Source organism: Sceloporus occidentalis, unplaced genomic scaffold (assembly GCF_023333645.1).
Source record: "Sceloporus occidentalis isolate IW3139 unplaced genomic scaffold, rSceOcc1.0.p SCAF_7, whole genome shotgun sequence".
Lineage (NCBI taxonomy): Eukaryota > Metazoa > Chordata > Lepidosauria > Squamata > Phrynosomatidae > Sceloporus > Sceloporus occidentalis.
The window spans coordinates 61,850,595-61,869,462 of record NW_028316987.1 but is presented as its reverse complement, the minus strand read 5'-3'; the positions used below and the strand labels follow the sequence as shown (position 1 = coordinate 61,869,462).

Genomic DNA, 18,868 nt, shown 5'->3' with positions numbered 1-18,868 from the left:
CTTGCCTTAACCTAAGGGACCAACTACAGGCTAAGGCAATGACATTTATAAATACATAATTATTTAGGGTTGGATAATACATCTATCTTACCAAAACACAACTTGGGAATATAGTGTTGATTTGGAACAGGATCCTGTAGGTGGAATGAAAGGTCAAATGGCAACTAAGCTGAAGCACAACAGGGATCATTTTTAACAGGAAACAGCAGAGTCAAGGCCCTCCATTCCACTCTCACAGAAGCAAGGCAGAGTAAGTTGCTGCTTTTTCATAGACCTCTGAGCTTTCTTCAGCTTGGAGGTAGTAAGGCACAGTGAGAAATGGTTTTCCTAGAGCCCAGTGAGGCAAAATGAATGCCTTCTGACAGATATTTTGTCCTCATATTTTCTAGACCTTTTTAGATATAAAAGGGTACTTGGGAAAGCATGCAGAGCATCATCATTATTATCTTCCTTTGTTCACTTAAATCCATTATGGAAGGGAAACTCAAGTGAAGACCTTGTGATTAATCATGTACCATGATTACAAACATGAGTCAAATTCCTAGTTCTCATCTTCCTAGTTGCTAACCCAGCAGTCTTCCCTGCCTTTCCAGGGTTCCAAGGAAAAAAGAACACTCAAACCCATTCAGAAGCACTCTTTTTTGAGGAGGTGATGGTCTTCTCACTTGAGACAGAAGCAAATTGGGTAGGCTACTCAGATAACCTGCTGGCCCACTAAATTTGTCCACACTTGCTTTGATAATGGAAGGTAACACATCAGGGTCTGATTGAACAGTAACCTCATGGTGAAAAGAAATAAGTTGTCATTGTTGTATACTGCTTTCAAGTTGACTTTGACCCATGGCAACTAGGAAATACGAATGGCCATGACTTCTAAATTTGTTTCCATTGACACTGCTCAAAATATTAATTTTAGTGGTAGACTATGAATTACTCTGATGAAGCTGTTACATATATGTGTGTGTTTGTATCTCTGTGTATGTTTAGTTCATGTCAAGAGGACTGTTTTATGGCATCTTGCTCACATTCCCCAAACTTTGAGGTTGAATGTAGCATCCTGCACCTGTGGGTGGATGATTCAGGGCTGCAGATAAAACTTTAGATATTATTACCCTGTTACTCAGAAATTTTAATTGGAAATAAATCTCTTTGATTGCTGAGGACTTCAGTTTGAATATGGGGTGCATCCTAGAGCTAAATGAAAGCCCCCAGCCAGTTTAAATCAGAATAAAAGCTTGTTGTTGCTCTTTGTGCCCCTGTTCTATTTCACAGAAGGCCTCTCACAGGAAAGTATATTTTAGTTTTTATCAGCAGCTGATAACCATGGTAACTCAGTTACTTGGATCTTGCACTTGCCCAAATAAGATTTGTACATTTCATTCACACGCTTTCATGTGGGTTTTCCGGGCAGGTGGGCTAATGTGCTATAAGACGTTTGGCCTATCAAACATGCAGTCACTTTAAAAATCATCATGATCATCCAAATTTCTTGTCATATCTGTGAACTCCTGTGTAACTATAGACCAGGTTCTTGCAATTCACTCTGAACAGATATGTTATATCCATCTGCTATACTTATTGAAACAGCCATTTGACATACTTATATCTTTTAAAGGGAAAAAAGCCTGCAACCTTGTATATTTTATGGAAACACAATAAACAAGTACAGATGGTATTGCCTTTCAACCTTGGCACACTTTTTTATGCTGTATACACTTCAAACATTATGATTTTGTACATAGCCATCTGTAATACAGTATAGATCCTTCAATATGATGACATATGAAACACTATGTTCTCTGCAACTTTTTCTTGCTATCGGTGTCAGCCTGTCATCAATTTTATTGCTTCTAAATCTATATTCTTGGAAATTGTTTCCAGCTGAGTATAAATTAAGTTGGTGTCTATCTGTACTCTTGCTTGCTTTGTTTTCATTCTCTTTTAGGTATTGCAGCCTCTTTTGCGGTCAAGCTTTTTAAAGCCTGGATGCTAGAAAAAGATGCCAATTCAGTTACCTCCTCTTTAAGAAAAGCTAACTTAGACAAGAGGTTGCTAGTAAGTATTCCCTCCCTCTTTTATTTTGTAGTTGTTGTTCTTGTTAGTGAACTGCCCAATATGTAGGTTTACTTATAGTTTGTAACAGTTCAGAACAATGAAAGAAGTGAAATACAAAAACAATATAAAACTAAAATAAAAGCCATGGGACATAACATTACTAAAAATAATTTTGAAAAGCACTAATAGGTCCTATGATTGAAAACTCAGATAAAGTAAAGAGGCCTTCTGTTGATAAGCAAAAGATCACAGTGGTGACATCAGGCAAACGTTCTGGGAAAGGTATTCTACAATCAATCACTACAACTAAATAGCCCTGTCTCTAGGGGCCATCCTTTACAAGAATTTCTTTTGCTATGCCTTGAGCATTGTGGAATGGATATTAGTATTGAATTTGTGATTTCACCTTGCCTCCTGATAGGTGCATAGGAAATGCTTTAGATGACCAGCTTTCTCTATCCAGGAAGCTGTTTGACCTTTCAAGTTGCTCAGCTTTTTTAGAGTTTGAGATAAGCAGCTTTGAGGGAGCTGAGAACTGCTAAGACAAGCCCAGTCTCCTTTCTGATGCCAATTCAATTGTGAATTGAATCTACATCAGGATTGGGCCAAGAAAGCAGTAAGAGAGAGCTTTTGAGGTACAGGTTGATTCTCTCATATCTGAAATCCAAAATGTTCCAAAATCCAAAACGTTTTTCATAGGTGGATAAGATAGTGACAAATTTGCTTTCCAATGGTGCAATGTACAGAACTTTGCTTCATGCACAAAAAAATTGAAAAATGTTGTATAAAAGTACAGTCTATATGTATAAGGTGTATATGAAACATAAATGAATTTTGTGTTTAGACTTGGGTACCATGTCCAAGATACTTCATTATGAATATGTAAATATTTCAAAAAAAAAATTAAAAATCTGAAATCCAAAATACTTCTGGTCCCAAGAATTTCAGATAAGAGAGAGACAATCTGAAGTACCTAGCTTAAAAAATGCTGCTCAACAAAATTGGGTGCCTAAGAAGGGGTTCACTGGACAATACAGACTAATCTGATCTATGCTGACTTGAAAGAAAATCTTACTGATCTTATTCCCAAGGAAGCATAGCTATGAGAACTTGGTGCTTGGCATAGTGATCACCAAATTTCTCTCTTTGGTTGAAACTGTGAATACTGGCAAATACTTTTAACAGGCTAATCCTTGAATAAACATAGTTCCCAGTAAATAGAACGATGGACTCTTCAGGTCCTAGGGCCAAATAGGGTCCTCCTGGGGACCCATTGCAACAAATTGTCTAGATGGCCACATCCCTTTCCCATGGATCCATCAGTGTGCATGAGTATAGCCTGCAGGAATCTGTCATGGAGGGGGAAATTTTGCAGTGTTCCATGTTGTTCTATTGCTAAAATACCTGATATGATTTGGCCTGTAAATATTTTGAAGCCTTTTTTAGGAGTGTTTGTTACTAAAATTAAATAAAAGAAAAGAAAACATCCCTAGCATTTTACAGTATATAGGAGCTCTTTTATCAGAGATTTCTGCAAACTGCTCAAGAAGGCTTCGAAGTAATTGAAGGCTGAAATGTTTTGGCATTTTAATAATAATACACCACAGAATCCTGAGATGTGCCTCTTTCATATGTGAACATCCCTGTTCTGTGCCACTTTGCCCAAAGACTAGGAAGTGTTACAGATTGTTCCAGGTGGCTCCTAGCCAGAAATTAGGTCTCCATAGTTTACTGAGTTCCTTCTGCCTTTTAAAACATTCCCAGTTCTTTAAATTAAAACTAAATGAAATTAAAAAGGCCCACATGCAGTCCCAGGATCCTCAAAAGCAACTTTCACCAATGTTTGTCTACTTTTCCATTCAGGTTTAGTGGCCACTGAAGTGCTCTCCTAAAACAGTGACTGCTTGCCACAGCTAGGCAGCAAAGTGCGTGTTTATACTAGTTCAAGTTTTGTGTTTCTGTTTTATATACGTTTTCTCAAACTTCACAAAATTAGGTATGACTTTGTACATTATTCTAATATGTTTTACAACTTCCTTCCTTCCAGGAACTCTTTCCTCCCAACCGGCAAAATGTGGAGCATTTTGCCAAGTACTTCACTGATGCTGGCCTCAAAGAGCTTTCAGATTTCCTCCGAGTCCAGCAGTCCCTGGGCACTCGGAAAGAGCTACAAAAAGAACTCCAGGAACGTCTTTCTCAGGAATGCCCCATTAAAGAGGTGGAGGAATTGTTTTTTCTCTTACTCAAATTAGAAGAAAAATGGAACAGTTTAAGTGAGTGTAGACTATGGGAAGAGAGGAATAATGTACCTGTTGAGATTAGAATACCTAAGGAGCAGAGTTGTGGGGTAGAAATTTTTTCATGGAAATATTTTTGTATATTTTTCCATGGAAAATCTCTACTTTTTCTTTTCTTTTCTTTTCCTTTCCTTTCCTTTCTTTTCTTTTTCAATCAGTAAAAGTACAAGAAGCAGAGAAGACAAAATGTGATGCCTATACCCACAGAATCACAAAATCGTTTAGTGAAATAAAAACGTCCAACTAGTTATACTGAAGCAGATTTTATTCAGCTTGAAATTGTATTGCTAAGTATTGCAAATAGTAAGTGAGTGAATCTTAAAGCAGCACAGTTATACTTCAGGAAAAGATAGTTAAACTGTTGATATATATCAGGTACAGCTCTCTTTAGGAATGAGATCTTTAAAAATAGTGTTCTTTCAGGTATGGTAAATTTTTGTTAAATATAAGGAAAGTATATTCTATTCTCTTTAGCTTGTTAGTAATAGTCCAATAAAATAATTTCTTTGAATGTGTTTCAATGTAACATTCAAGCCAAATGTGCCATTTCGAATAAGAATTCTACTTTTCTGGAAAACTCACATCTCTGCTAAAAAGGATATATGAAAAAAATGTGGTAGTGTTTAATAAGATAGTTGATTTGTTTTTTTTCCCCCTTTCTTTTCTTGTATTTTGTTTTAATCTATGCTGTGTCCTGCTTTGGGTTCCTTGTTGGAAGAAAGGCAGGATATAAAATGAACAAATGAACTATTGCAGCTATTGCTTTGGTTAGGTTTTTATAACAACTTATGTCCTTGAAAATTAATCATGAAAACACTTACTATATGCATTATATACAGATGACAAGGGCAACCAATCTGGTCATCTTTAAAAAGGTTTTAAAAAGCTGATTCGTGAAGGCAGGGCTATCACAGGCTGCCAGTCATGATGGACAAATACAAGTACTATGCTTCTGTATGCCAGTTACTAGGGAGCACATAGAAGAGGGTACTATCCATGCCCAACTTTGGGGTTTTCTAGAAGTGTGAACAGAATGCTGGAAAGACAGTCTGATGATCCAGCATGCTCCTTACATTCTTAGAATTCTTATAATGTGTACTTAAATTTTAATAGAATATATTTTCTCACAATTCTGGTACAAATAAACATGCAATCTTGTGAACAGCATTAGCAATTTCCTGTGAAATCTCAGAAACCCCAGTAGGAATACTTTCCAGAGATCACATGTCATAGTTCCTACCTTGCTTTGTGCCATCTCGGTCTTTTAAACAGGATAAAACAAATTATTTGTTAGTATTAAGAAACAACATATCTAATTGTTGTGCTGGAAGAACAGACATACATTTTGACCTAAAATTCCAGCTACTAACCCCATCATCCTGATTTGTCACAACTTCAGGCAAATCTGTGTGTTTTGGTTTCTCCCATATTTAAATTTTACAGTTTTGGTAAATTATCACCGAAAGAGAACTAAAACTCTATTCTTGCCCATTCTATTCTTTCCTACTCTTTGTCTTCTCAGCAACCAGCTTTATCTTGATGCTTTTTTGCTTTATAAATAATCCTAAAATCAGAATAGGGGCTTGATAGATAAAGCAAGTCCAAAAGATATATCATCCAAGGTATCTGAAGTGCTAAGCATCTTCTGGTTTTTATTCAGAATGCCATTTAAAAACAGCAAGTGGTAGAAAGGTAATGTTAGGTGCTTCTAGCTATCCAGCTGTTGGAAGTAAGTTGTCACTGGTAGTGTCACCGTTAATGCTGAACTACTGTCAAGAGGGAAGATTAATGTTGATGGTGTGTGTGAATAGTTCATTGTGCAATAAGGCTTATCGTATGCTTTAGAAGATAAAACATTCCACCTTTTGTATTGAAAGCTGTCCAGACAGTCTGAGGCAGTCCCTTACCAAAGGAGATAATAGCTTCATGTGATATCTGCCGCCTACTGGCTGCCAATAGAACAATTATTGATTGATTGATTTAATAGCCCACCTTTCTCCCAATATATAAATAAAGGTTAATAATAATAATAATAATATGATGGCTAACCATAAATAAAAACAATAGAAACACATTTTAAAAAGTATAAGTATAAACTTTAAAAAACAATTAAACAATGTATAGAGTTTAAAATATTAATCATTAAAAATAGTAAGATACATTTTAAAAAATATAGAAGCTTAAAATCTGAATCACAAAGCCCAAACCTCATCAATTAGGAAAAGCTTGACAGCACAAAATGTTTTTACTTGCCTTCAAAAGGAGAGGTGGAATGGGGCCATCCTGGCCTCACTAGGGAAGGAGTTCCAAAGTCTGGCAGCTGCCACTATGAAGGCCCTCTCCCTTGTTCCCACCAAATGAGTCTGAAAACGTGATGAGACAGAAAGAAGCACCTATCCAGGTTATCCTTGAACTGTCATCGGCTCATAAAGGGAGATATGGTCCTTCAAATAACATGAACCCAAGCTTTATATGGCTTTATAGGTAAAGACCAGCACTTTTAATTGTGCATAGAAATGGATCAGCAGCCAATGGTGCTTTTGCAATAAGGAGTTGTAGCCAGCGACACTTAACAACCTGACTGCAGCTCTTTGGACCAACTGAAGTTTCTGAGTGTTTTGATGAGGTGGGAACAAGTCCCAGGTAGAGTGCATTATAGTAATTTAAACAGGAAGTAACCAAGTGGCCAGATTGAAATTCTCCAGGAACAGGCATAGTTGGTGCATGAGCTTTAATTGTGCAAAATCGTTCCTGGTCTTACCACAGCCTCCTTCAGACATGTTGGGACCCTGTCTTGTTGTAAAGAGGCATTAATCACCTCCATTCTCCACTCAGCTAGTCTTATTCTGGCCTGCTTAGTCAGAAAGGGAAAGGGTCTAGTACATATGTGGTGGCTATCACTCCCAAGAATCCTGTCCACATCTTCAGACTGCACAAATTGAAAAGTATTTGTCAACACTGAAAAAACAGGGCCCAGTGTTTACTCCTGGTTGTATGTTGTAACAGCATGAATGCTTGCTTGCTGTATGCAGACTGAGGTGTAGTGAACCCCTGTTGTTAGTATTCTCTCTGATTTTAAATGTTTTATTAAAACATGCCTTCAGTCACGTGCAAAGCTCAGAGTTACAGTGACATACTTCCTTTTTTTAATATTCCTGTCAGTTTTCCATTTTCTCTGGAGGCTACCAATAGCTAGATTAACACTGTGCAGAAGTCTATTTGTTAGCAGGGGTTTGCAGCAGACAAGGATATGTTGTTTAAGAAGATCGTTTTAAGGTATTTTTTTTAAAAAAACCTCTCCCTGCAGATGGTGCTTTATGTAAAAGAAGAAATGAAGAGGAATGATCTGCAGGAGCCAGCAGTGATTGGACTCCTGTGGACCTGTATAATGAATGCTGTTGAATGGAACAAGAAAGAAGAGCTGGTTGCTGAGCAGGCACTTAAACATTTAAAGGTGTACTAGAGTGGAATGTTTGTATGCTAAGGACATAAGATTGGCTGCAGAGGTTCTCTGTGGGCACAGTTGTTTGTGCATGCACATTTGTTTAACTATTGACTGTAGGAAGGCATAGAAGTCATGTCTAATAATAATTTTTAAAAACTTGTTCATATGGGCCCCCTCACAATAATAAAAACATACCATTAATTCCAAGTTTGTACAAACTTCCAGTAATGCTGCAGTGTCAAATGTTCCCAAGTCCATTGGATGTAGACTTTAGGAAGTGATTTCCAGATGATCCTAAAGAAATGGTTTAAGTAATTTGTAATCACTTTTCATTTACAAATGTACATGTGGTTCCTACAGGTCATCTATAATAAATATTTTTGCTCTGTATATGAATATATATCCTGCCCATCTGGCATAGTAAACCACTCAGGGAAGATAACAACACCAACCAAAATATCTAGAAAAACTAAAAAAAAATCCCCTTTTCTCCATCTAAGTGTGTTCTTGAAAAGACAGCAGATAATATTTTCTTTATCCGTTGGCCTAGTGTCTTGGATTTTTCTTTTCTATTTAAATAGTCAGATAATGGTCTCTTCAATAACTAACTAGTTTCTCCTCTGATTGTTTTAGCAATATGCACCTTTGCTGGCTGTTTTCAGCACCCAGGGCCAGTCAGAGCTGATCCTTCTCCAGAAGGTTCAAGAATACTGTTATGATAACATCCACTTTATGAAAGCCTTTCAGAAGATTGTGGTGCTCTTTTATAAAGGTATCTTTTTATCCCCAGTTTGTTTTGTTTCACTTGGTTTGTTTTATTTAAAAATATATATTAAATTAATGTCAAATAGCTTAGGTAAAATGTAAAAATCTGCACAAAATCAAACATCTGTTGATCAGTAATAGAGTGCTTTGTTTAAGAAGGTTATTATGGTACACAGCAGTGGTTCTGGGCTTCTGGGAACTGAAAACCAAAGCTTCTGAAGAGAACTAAAGGCTGAAAAACTTTGGTGTACATAGCAATAGCAGCTTCATTTATATACTGCTTCATACCACCTAAGCAGTTTCTAAGTGGTTTACAACTGTAAGCAAATTGCCCCCAACAAGCCGGGTACTCATTTTAGTGACCTCGGAAGGATGTAAGCCTGAGTCGAGCTTGAACCCTTGGCTGGTACTGAACTCACAACTTTATGATTTGAGAGTGAGTGGCTGCAGTACAGGTATTAACCACTGCACCACCAGGGCTCAAATGATGTTGCCTGTGTCTCTTTACTTTTGAGAGAGCAGTCTCAATGTGGTAGTAATCGTCACTAAACTGCAATGATCTAAATCTTTCTGTGGCTCCATCTGTAATGCTAGCACTCTCATTACAATAATAACAAATCATCTTGCTCTTGAAATATGAGCAGAACACAGCTAGGAATCACAGTAGCTATAGAACTGTTATGCTTTAAAACTTGATCCAAGTGTAAGAGAGCTCATTATATAGCTTCAGTTTTCAGTATTGAAAATGTCATTGAACAGTAGCCTTACATTTAAAACAGTCATGGATCACGTGTGTGGAAGGGGAACCTGTTGTCATTGTTTCTTGCATTATCCCCTTTCCAATTTTGTCTCATCCTTTTTCAGTAAAGAAGTCACTTTATATAGCAAAGTATGCATACTTTGCACCTCACCTTTAGTGGTTTTTGTTGTTGTTTCACTAAGCCATGCAGCTCTTACTGACATTTCTTTCTTTTAAAAAAGATTTCTCCAGAGGATTACTTAGTAATTCTGCCATGCTTTCCAGAATATGTGGAGAGCAAATGGACTCATGGGAGAAGGTCAGACAATAGCTGAGGGGAGGGGAGGGGAGGGGAGAGTGAGACATCTCTGCAAATACTCATAGAGTCATAGAATTGGAAGAGACCACAAGGGCCATCCAGTCCAACCCTTGCCATGCAGGAACTCTCAATCAAAGCATCCCCTCTTACATTTGCTTTGTTTGTGTTCCTTTGCTAATTCTGCCTGCCTCTTTTCTTTGGGTACCTAAACTGGATTTTGAAATGCTCAACTGAAGTTCTAGGTTACTGCAATACTAGAAATTTAGAGACTAAAGAAAAATTTAACTGATGGGGTAGAATTCTTATTTTGGGGGGAAAGTCTTCATTTTGCCCTCCCTAATAGCTAACCCCCATGAGAATTTCCATTTAAAATGAGAGTGTGACAGGTTTCAGAAGATATATGGCAGATGTAATGGAAGCATTTTCCTAGTGATCACTATCTAGCATATTACATAGTGCAGACATAATACAATGCCATTCAGAGTTGCTAAACATCCATAATAAAAAGGGTATCTTGGAGAATCAGCTAAGATATACTGAAAATGATCTACTCTGCAGAGCATTCCATAGACTTAGAGAAGAACCCGGTCAGAAGCATACTGCGAAGCAGGGAAAGATTTGGTTTCACTGGCTCCTGTGTTATCTGTTGCTTGTGTGTGTAGCTTCTCAACTCATTATTGAAGCTACTAAAAAAATATCTAAGGACATTGCTTTAGCTGCAAGGGGATCCTATCACAGCTTCCAAAGCTACAAATCATAGGCATTATGTTTAGATTACTCATTCAGGCAGTTTAATTGCTGACTAAATCTTAGTCTACAGTTTAGTCAGTAATTTCTAGTCACAATGGCAGTATGCTGCCTTCAGGATTAGAGATAGCATGTCTCTGAATACCAGTTGCTGTGGAAAAATACTGGTGAGAGATGTTGCTTTCGTATGTATCTCCTTTTTGTGGGTTTTCTTTTGGGCAGCTGTGGGAAACAGGACTAGGTAGGTATCAAAAATTGGAAAAAAAATGTGGTGTCTGAAGGCCACGTGCAGCCTAGGGACCACAGTTTCCCCCATTCTTAGGAGTTTATCAGACAAGGGAAATTGGAAGTATAATCCAATGGCAATCTGAATGCAATCATGGGGTTTAACGTTATTGCGTGATAGACTACCACACGCAAATTTGGGCAAGGGCATGCTATTTTCAGGCAATGGGAAGCCAGTTCAAATGCAATTTGCATTCACGTAAATTCGCTAAACTAGCGAATTCACGTGAATGCGTTCTGGCCCCACTTTATTTTCATTTGAAATTAAGAGAAATTCCTCCGGTGTGATAAACTCCCCTGTCTAGGACCTGACTTTGTTTTTGGCTAGAGAGGGGCGGTAGCAATGGTGTTGGCTCATTTCTACTTGTACGAATAGCTATTTTGGGTCTTATTCTTGGAAATTCAGGGAGGCATTCCTTGAATTGCTTTCTGAACATCAAAAGGCCAGAAGGTGCCTTTCAGGAGTCTCAATCGATTGATTTTTCCCATGCTGGCTGAGCATAACATGAATCACACTTCTGTTTGAAAAGTAACTATGGTTCTTAAAAAGATTGAATGGGCTCTTAAATATACAGATGGAAGAGTGTCTCTGGAAGAGCTAAATAAAAGCACATCTTTTGACTCGTTCAAAAAGATACAAGAAGACACTCAATACTTTGGATAAACCATTGGCTCCTTCCCTCCAAATCCCCCTCCCCCAGTTTTCCTTTTATATAAAGATTGGGTTCATAGCTAGTTTAGCCTGAGTTGTCATAGAGACAAAAACTCTGTCTCTTGCTGAGTGTTACATGACATCGCTGCTATAAATAGGTGAATTGGAGGAAAACTTCTGCAAAAAGATTTCATAATGGGCTTTCTTTCTATCAATTGTTGTGTCATGGTGACCACAATAGACTGTGGGCTTTGGGCTGACTCCTGAAAGTCAAGAAGCCTGTTCTTACCCACTAGTTCAGTTCAGAAAATGAACACTCAAATTCCTTTAATGCTCGACTGGGCAACACAAAACCCTCCAAATGTTGTTGGACTGTGTCTCCTATCATCCCTTACCATTGGCTGTGCTGGCTGGGACTGCTGAGCATTGCAGTTCAATGTCTGGTCGCACGCCCCACCCTGCATTACGAAATATGGTACTGAAAGGATAATGAACTTAGATAAGACAATGCTGGGCCATTTTGGATATAACAATCCCAACTTGCAGGTCAAGCCAAGAAAAGCTGAGCTCCATCACTATTTTCCTGCTCTGCTACCCATTGTGTGTTTGCTTGGCATAATCTTGATCCAGTTAAATCAGAATTCTACTTCATATCCAAAATGGGAGACTCCATTCCTCACTTAAAATTCTGGTGTTTGATCAAACCATGGTTTAAGATTATAGTTATTATACATTAAATTAGAGCTCCCTATTTTAGATACAGGTGAGAGAGATGGTTTAAACCAAGGCAGAACTAGATGTGGCTGTTTCCATTGGCCCTAGCCAACATCACCAACATGAAAGATGATATTTGACATTCAGAAAAACCCAAAAGGCCACCCTTTGTCCAACCCTGCTTTAAAGTACCCAAGCTTGAAGCACCAAATCCTGAGTATACAAAAACAAGTGCATTAAGCAACCCTAAGTGCATTGCTTTAAGATTCTTTTTAAAAATATTAACAAAACAAACACAAATCATTTCTAAAAACTACTACATAACAAAAACAAACAGACAATATAAAGTAAGAAACTTAACTTTAAGAATCTTGGATAGAATGCTAAAACCTGTTACTTTCCATTGAATGTTCTGCATAATGCTTTTGGTACGAACAAGTCTAGTCAGGTTGATTATACAAGTAGTTAGGTTCAGCTTACAGACATTTTCTTATGTTCCTCTCTACCTGTCATTGCCAGGTGGTCCAGAAACAGAATGCCTTCCACTTCTTCCTTTGGGAGGCAGGTTATTTGAAAGATGGTGTGGCAAGGGGCTGGTCTAGAAGATAACCCCAACAACCATATGAAGTCTTGTGATGCTTCATCAATTGTAACAGATCCTAAAACATTCCAGTGTTTTAATGGCCACTGTTTTCTTTTATTTTGTGTTGTTATAAAGATTTTTAAGAAGTCGTATGTTTCTCAGTCATTGATCTCCCAACCCCTACCTATACTGATATCAGTTTGAGACCACTTTAACTGCTCTGGCTCAATGCTAGGAAATTCTGGGAAGTGTAGTTTTATGAAACATTTAGCCTTCTCTGTCAGAGAGCTCTGGTGCCACAACGAGCTACAGTTCCCAAGATACCCTAGTATTGAGCCAGGGCAGTTAAAGTAGTCTCAAACTGGATTATTTCTGCAGTATGTTTTGGACATAAGAAAAGTTATGCTTGTTGCTTAACTTTATGCCAGACAGATGTTATTGGTTTGATTTCTGTAGGCTTAGTAAAAACCAAACTCTTGTCCTGTGGTGGCATTTCTGCTTTATTATTTTAAATACATAAAAGAGCAATGTAATCTCATTCCTATATCTTATAAGAACTATATCTTATTCTAAAGAAAATTTATCAATTCCCTGCATTTTTGGCTACTTGTATACTTTTGTCTTTTTGGAATTTTTTAAAAAAATCTTAACCATACCACCTAACCTAGTCCACTTGGCTTCTGTCCATCAAAGAGATTGAGATAAGTGTCTTTTAATTCAGTTTTTAATCAGCTGTGTCCTAGCTCCATAAATCAGAAAATGTCTCCCAATCTTGCACAGCTTCCCTACCTGTTTCCAATGTGTGTCTTTTCTCTGCATGTCTATAAAAATCCCTTAAGGTTGAGATAGTGGGTGGCTGGAATCAGTTACAGCTACTGGGAGTTTTCTTCATTCTTCACTCTGTATGTGTGTGTGTTTCCCTCAGAGCAACATTACTTGGGGCTGCAGTGAGAATTACGCTTCCCACAAAAGTTCAGCTAAAATTGCAGCCATATTTAAAATGTCATCTTAATCATCTTTAATCATAAATATCTAAATATAAATTATCCCCAGTGTTCCTGGCACAGCAGAAAGTAACCTAGGGATATAATTAATTGTGCCTTGTCCTGCATGATTGCTTAATTGCGCATCTCTCTCTCTGTCTCTTTCTTCCCACTCTGTTGACAAGAGAATATTATCTTTTTGGAGTTACTGAAAGCATGAATAAATTGCCAATAACCTTTTCTCAAAATAAAGGGAAAGTTCAGTTGATCTCCTGATTCATACTGCGGACTCATTTCACTCTATTTCTGTGCTCACTGTGGCATGTTTTGAATCATCTTTGTTCTTTCTTGAGCGCATAATACAGATGTTCCTTCTCCTCTTCCATCATGATCAGTTTTTTTAAAAACTCCAGTACTCTTATTTCCCTAGGAAGGTGTTAGTTAAACAGGCTCCATTCCAAGGCAGCACCTGAACTTGACATGTGTTCCTGCATGCCTGTAGCATCCATAGGGTTTCACATAATATTTAAATTAAGTGCTAAGTGATCTAAATAGAGCACTCAACAGAATACTTGTCAACGTTTGCCTAGCAATTAATTACAGTATCTCTGTTTCAACAGAAATGTAAAGACTGGGCTGCTTCTCAGCCAAGCCAGGAAGACTTGTGTAAAAATTGTCTTGTTGGGTGATGGTGGATCTCTTCTCCAGTACACATGCAATGAATAGGTTTCATCCCTAAGAAATGTGCAGGCAGAGACTGAAGGCTGAGTTTTTGGACTGCAACTCCTAGAATCCACCCAGGGTCATAGCCACTGGATACAGTGGCTGGAGCATTGTTAGAAGCGTAGTCCAAACAATACTTTTTCATGCTCTTTATACAGCTGTACCACAAGATGTTTTCAGGGTAATGAAATCCTTTATGATTTGCTGTTTTCTTCTTAAAATCATTGCTAAGAGGCCTACTATAGATGGCATTTTTAAATAAATTTAACACGAAGCACAGTCTTTATAGCCTGAAATTAATGTAATAAACTTACTCACAGCTTGAAATAATTATAGCAAGTACAGAAATACTCATATAATCAGGATACACCTATCTGACTGGATCACTTATTGTGAGCATTGATTTGTATTAATCAATTTATGATCACTTTGAGATTATGCATTTTTTCTATTTATCTTTTCTTTAATAAAAGAAAATTTCAAGATGACTAACAGTGTTAAAACACCAAATATTGCAGTCCAGAATGCTTAATTCTTGCACAGAAAATATTTTCTGCACAGATGATCCTGTTTTCTGTTGAGATAAACCAGGTGCAAACTTTATGCAGAATAAATCTACAATTACGGCATTTTCTGTGTAGAACACAGCCTTTTTTGTATGAAAAATAATATTTCAGTGCAGAAATATTAATTCCTGCATAGAAAATGCTCTTTTTGGGTGTAAACCAACTGTGTATGATTTTATGCAGAATAAATCCCCAATTACAACATTTTCTGAGCAGAAAATGGCATTTTGTGTACAGGAATTAATATTTATCCGTTGAAATATATTTTTTTCCCATTGAGAAAGGGCTGTTTCCTGTGCAGAAAAATGCTGGTTTCTGCACAAACAACCATGTGGGATTTCTTTTCATAGAATAACTCCTGAATTGCAAATAGCCTATGAAAACTTAGTTTTCAAAAACTTTCTAATTGCTGATGTTACTGATTGATACATTCAAGAAGAATCTTAGGGCCAAAACAGATGGCCCTGAAGGGGCAGATTCAAGCTGCCCCAACAAATGTAGATTGGGGCCATGGCAACCACACACCGCAACCCCCAGTTCACCTTGAAGCTGGCTGAAAAAGGAGCGGCAAAAAGCCACTCCTTTTAAGCCAGCAAAAAGACAGCTTTTCCAGCTCTGCCACAGCCCAGGGGCAGCTTCCCGGCACTCTGGCAGCATACAGTATCTAAACACTGTACTGCTGGAGCACCCAGAAACCGGTCCATGTGTGGGCTGCCAGCGGCATGAAGCTGGCTTCCAGGTGTCTTGGGGGTATGCATCATCTGCACGCCATGTCTCCAAGCCAGCTGGAAGTCAGATTTTGTTGCTCGGTCTGTTTCGGCCCTTAGTGAAGAATTACATGCCTAGACTGAATAGACAGACCAGCAGGAGAAGTACTTCACTCATTAGCACTGATTCTTGGAATTGTAGTTCAAACAACTCTAAATGGTGACTTTAAGTAACATTTATTGTTGTTTCCATGCCTTCAAGTATTTTGTGACTTACGACTTATGATGACACTAGGATAAACCTATCACAGGAGCAAGGTTGGCAAGGTTTGTTCAGAGAGGGTTTGCCAGTTCCTTTCTCTGTTATTGAGAGAGTGTGACTTTGACCAAGGCCAGCTAGTGTGTTTCCATGGTCAAGGAAGGGCCAAAGCCTAGTCTCCCAGAGTCCTAGTCCAACACTTTGAGCACTACACTATTGGCTCTTTTAAGTAACATGCAAAACACAAAATGAATTATCTTGTTCAATACTGGATACTGTTGATAGAGTTAAGATTTCTTTGGTGGCGCAGTGGTTAAATGCCTATACTGCAGCCATTCACTCAAAACCACAAGGTTGCGAGTTCAAGACCTGCAAAAGGGCTCAAGCTTGACTCAGGTTTGCATCCTTCCGAGGTCACTAAAATGAGTACCCAGATTGTTGGGGGCAAATTAGCTTACAGTTGTAAACCGCTTAGGCGGTATGAAGCGGTATGTAAATGAAGCTTGTTTGTTTGTTTGTTTTTCAGTCATTGCTGATAGTGTTTCAAGTGCTGTGGTCATTTTAAAAAATTAAAATTAAAATTTTAATTATTTTTAAAGCAAAATTTTAGTAGTTAATTCTCTGTCCAAAACACATATCTGATTGCTTTCTTCCTCTTTTGGGTTTTGAATTTCAGCGGATGTCCTAAGTGAAGAAGCCATCTTGAAATGGTATAAAGAGGCACATCTTGCTAAAGGCAAAAGTGTTTTCCTTGACCAGATGAAGAAATTTGTTGAGTGGCTACAGAATGCTGAGGAAGGTAATACTTGATCTGAATCTTTAGCAAACCTCTTCCCTGTTCATGAGATATGCTGATGCTCAAAGCAGGCTCTTAAGTAATTCCCTGTCACCAAGTTCTAAAAGACATGCCAGAATTAACTTCATTAGCTCCAGCTCATGGATTCTCCATTGATGAGCTGCCCTTCCGTTTATAATGGGCTGAATAGTCATGTATCATGAAGGGACGTTTTCAGGCTAATATCAATCTGGACACATACACATTTGAATTATTGATTTCAAACAGCAATTGAAATTAGTTAAAAATTAAATATTTCCACAATATCTGTTTTAATAGTTGGAAAAAAGCCTCATCTTTACCCCTCTTTTTCTTTTGATCTTTAGAATCTGAATCAGAAGGGGAAGAAAATCAAGATGGCTGAATGAAGCACAAAACTAAAGTCACGTCTGACTTGGAGGATTTTGTACTGTCCACGTGAAAGACTCTTATTTCAGTGTCATGCCGAAAATTCTAGGCTAGGCTTTCCTTTTGTTTAGAAGAATAAATTTTGGAGCCTTGAGATGTTAGATGCTGTACTTGAAACTCTCCATTTGGTGCACTGTACACTAATGTAGGCCAGGGACATTCAGCAAGGGAACATACAGGAAAACAGAAATAAATTACTTAAGGACTCCTTTTTATTAGCATCTTTCAGGTACTTTGGTGTCTGTCCATAGGGTTGTTTGATCTGTGCCTGTAGCTCAATATTGCTTGTGTATGTGATTTGACATGGCCACATTTTGGGGAATTAAATGGCTTTTATAACTTAATTTATGCTACTACTCATTTTTGTTTGTTTCAGAAGTAGCTAAACTACTATTGGAATTCTTCAGCGGGATGCCAGAAATTTCAAGACTGCATTTTATTTTATTGACTTGGCAAGCTACTTGTCTGTTTGTTTGCATGGAGAATTTCCATTGTTCGATATGACACCTCCAGGAATGCTTGATCTTGATATAAGAATTTTCTGAGTCATTGGGAGTTTCCATATAAAATCCAATGGTGATGCATTACCAGAAATGGGAGGTAGTTTGCCATAGGGATACATAATATGGTAGAGTGGAAATCATGTGGGGATCTAGATGCTGTTGGATTGCAACTCCTGGCAGCCTTATCCAGAATACCCCTGAGAGTCACACCTAGAGGACTCCTGGATTTGTACCCCTGCAGATGGAAATAGTGATCTTTCTTCATCTTTTTCTCATATTGCTATATTTCATTCCATTGTACTGAGTTTGAAACATGTCCAATCAATTAATTGTTACATGTCTAATCAATTAATTGGTTACATCGATAAATTAAAATACCTTTGTTGATTAAAAGCCCTCCTGTTTAATTGGCTGATTTTTTTAAAATGATAATAATAAGACAGAATATGCTTTAAAACAGCAAATGGCAAAGAATCATTCCCAAACAGTCATTTGTTTTTTCTGTCAAATTGGAGATGATTGCAGGGATAGTGAGTCTGTGACTCTTCAGACAATGGCCTATAGTTCCTGTCATCTTCAACCATCAGTCATACTGTACTAGCTAGGGTTGATGAGAGTTGGAGACAAACAGTTAGGGCTGAAACAGACAGCTTGTCGCTGCCCCTTTGAAAGCAGGGTTGGGGCAGCAGCAACTGTACACCACACCCCCCACCCAGCTTTTTGCTGGCACAAAAATAAGGGGCAAAATACTTCTGAGCTGGCAAAAAGCTGGCTTTTCCATGGCCACTGCAGCTTTGCAGCACTCCTGAGGCATGCAGTATTTAAACACCACAGTGCCAAAGCTGCCTGCATTGTGAGTGGGCAGGCGGGGTGACACCGGCTTGGGGACGGCATCAGAGTTTGCGGTGTCTAAATGCCATGCTCTGACAATGTCCCCAAGCTGGCTCAAAGGGGCAGCCTGTTTTGCCCCTTAATACCCTGCCTCTGCCTGAAAACACTGGCTGACATGACACATCTTGAAGTATGCTTCTTGCTTTAGGACTATTGTTTTTTTACCTTGTGCAAATTTGAATCAATTTAGCTCATTAATCAGTAAAGTTATCTGATCTATTAATTGTTTTAACCAGATTCTTTTAAATGACACTCACTGTTTACTCTTCCTTTCCCACAAATTCATGCTTTTTTCATTTGTCTTTCCCAAAGGTGTTTCAGCCACTGTGCCTCTCTAAACATCCTGCCTCTAAATATCATAGATCTCCAGAATTTGGGATGATTTCTAAATC

The 18,868-nt window shown here is 38.1% G+C and overlaps 1 protein-coding gene across 2 annotated transcripts in view; it reads left to right on the top strand.

Annotated features, from left to right (window-relative positions):
• BZW2 (basic leucine zipper and W2 domains 2) overlaps window positions 1-17,426 on the top strand; it is a 49,126-nt gene extending 31,700 nt beyond the window's left edge. For both annotated transcript variants that reach the window (XM_089533123.1, XM_089533124.1), the window contains exons 7-12: window positions 1,946-2,055; window positions 4,103-4,273; window positions 7,660-7,806; window positions 8,431-8,569; window positions 16,516-16,638; window positions 17,001-17,426. In XM_089533123.1, coding sequence (XP_089389249.1) covers window positions 1,946-2,055; window positions 4,103-4,273; window positions 7,660-7,806; window positions 8,431-8,569; window positions 16,516-16,638; window positions 17,001-17,038 — 728 coding nt within the window. In that variant the 3' untranslated portion in view covers window positions 17,039-17,426. The remainder of the gene's footprint in view (window positions 1-1,945; window positions 2,056-4,102; window positions 4,274-7,659; window positions 7,807-8,430; window positions 8,570-16,515; window positions 16,639-17,000) is intronic.
• The last annotated feature ends 1,442 nt before the right edge of the window (window positions 17,427-18,868 follow it).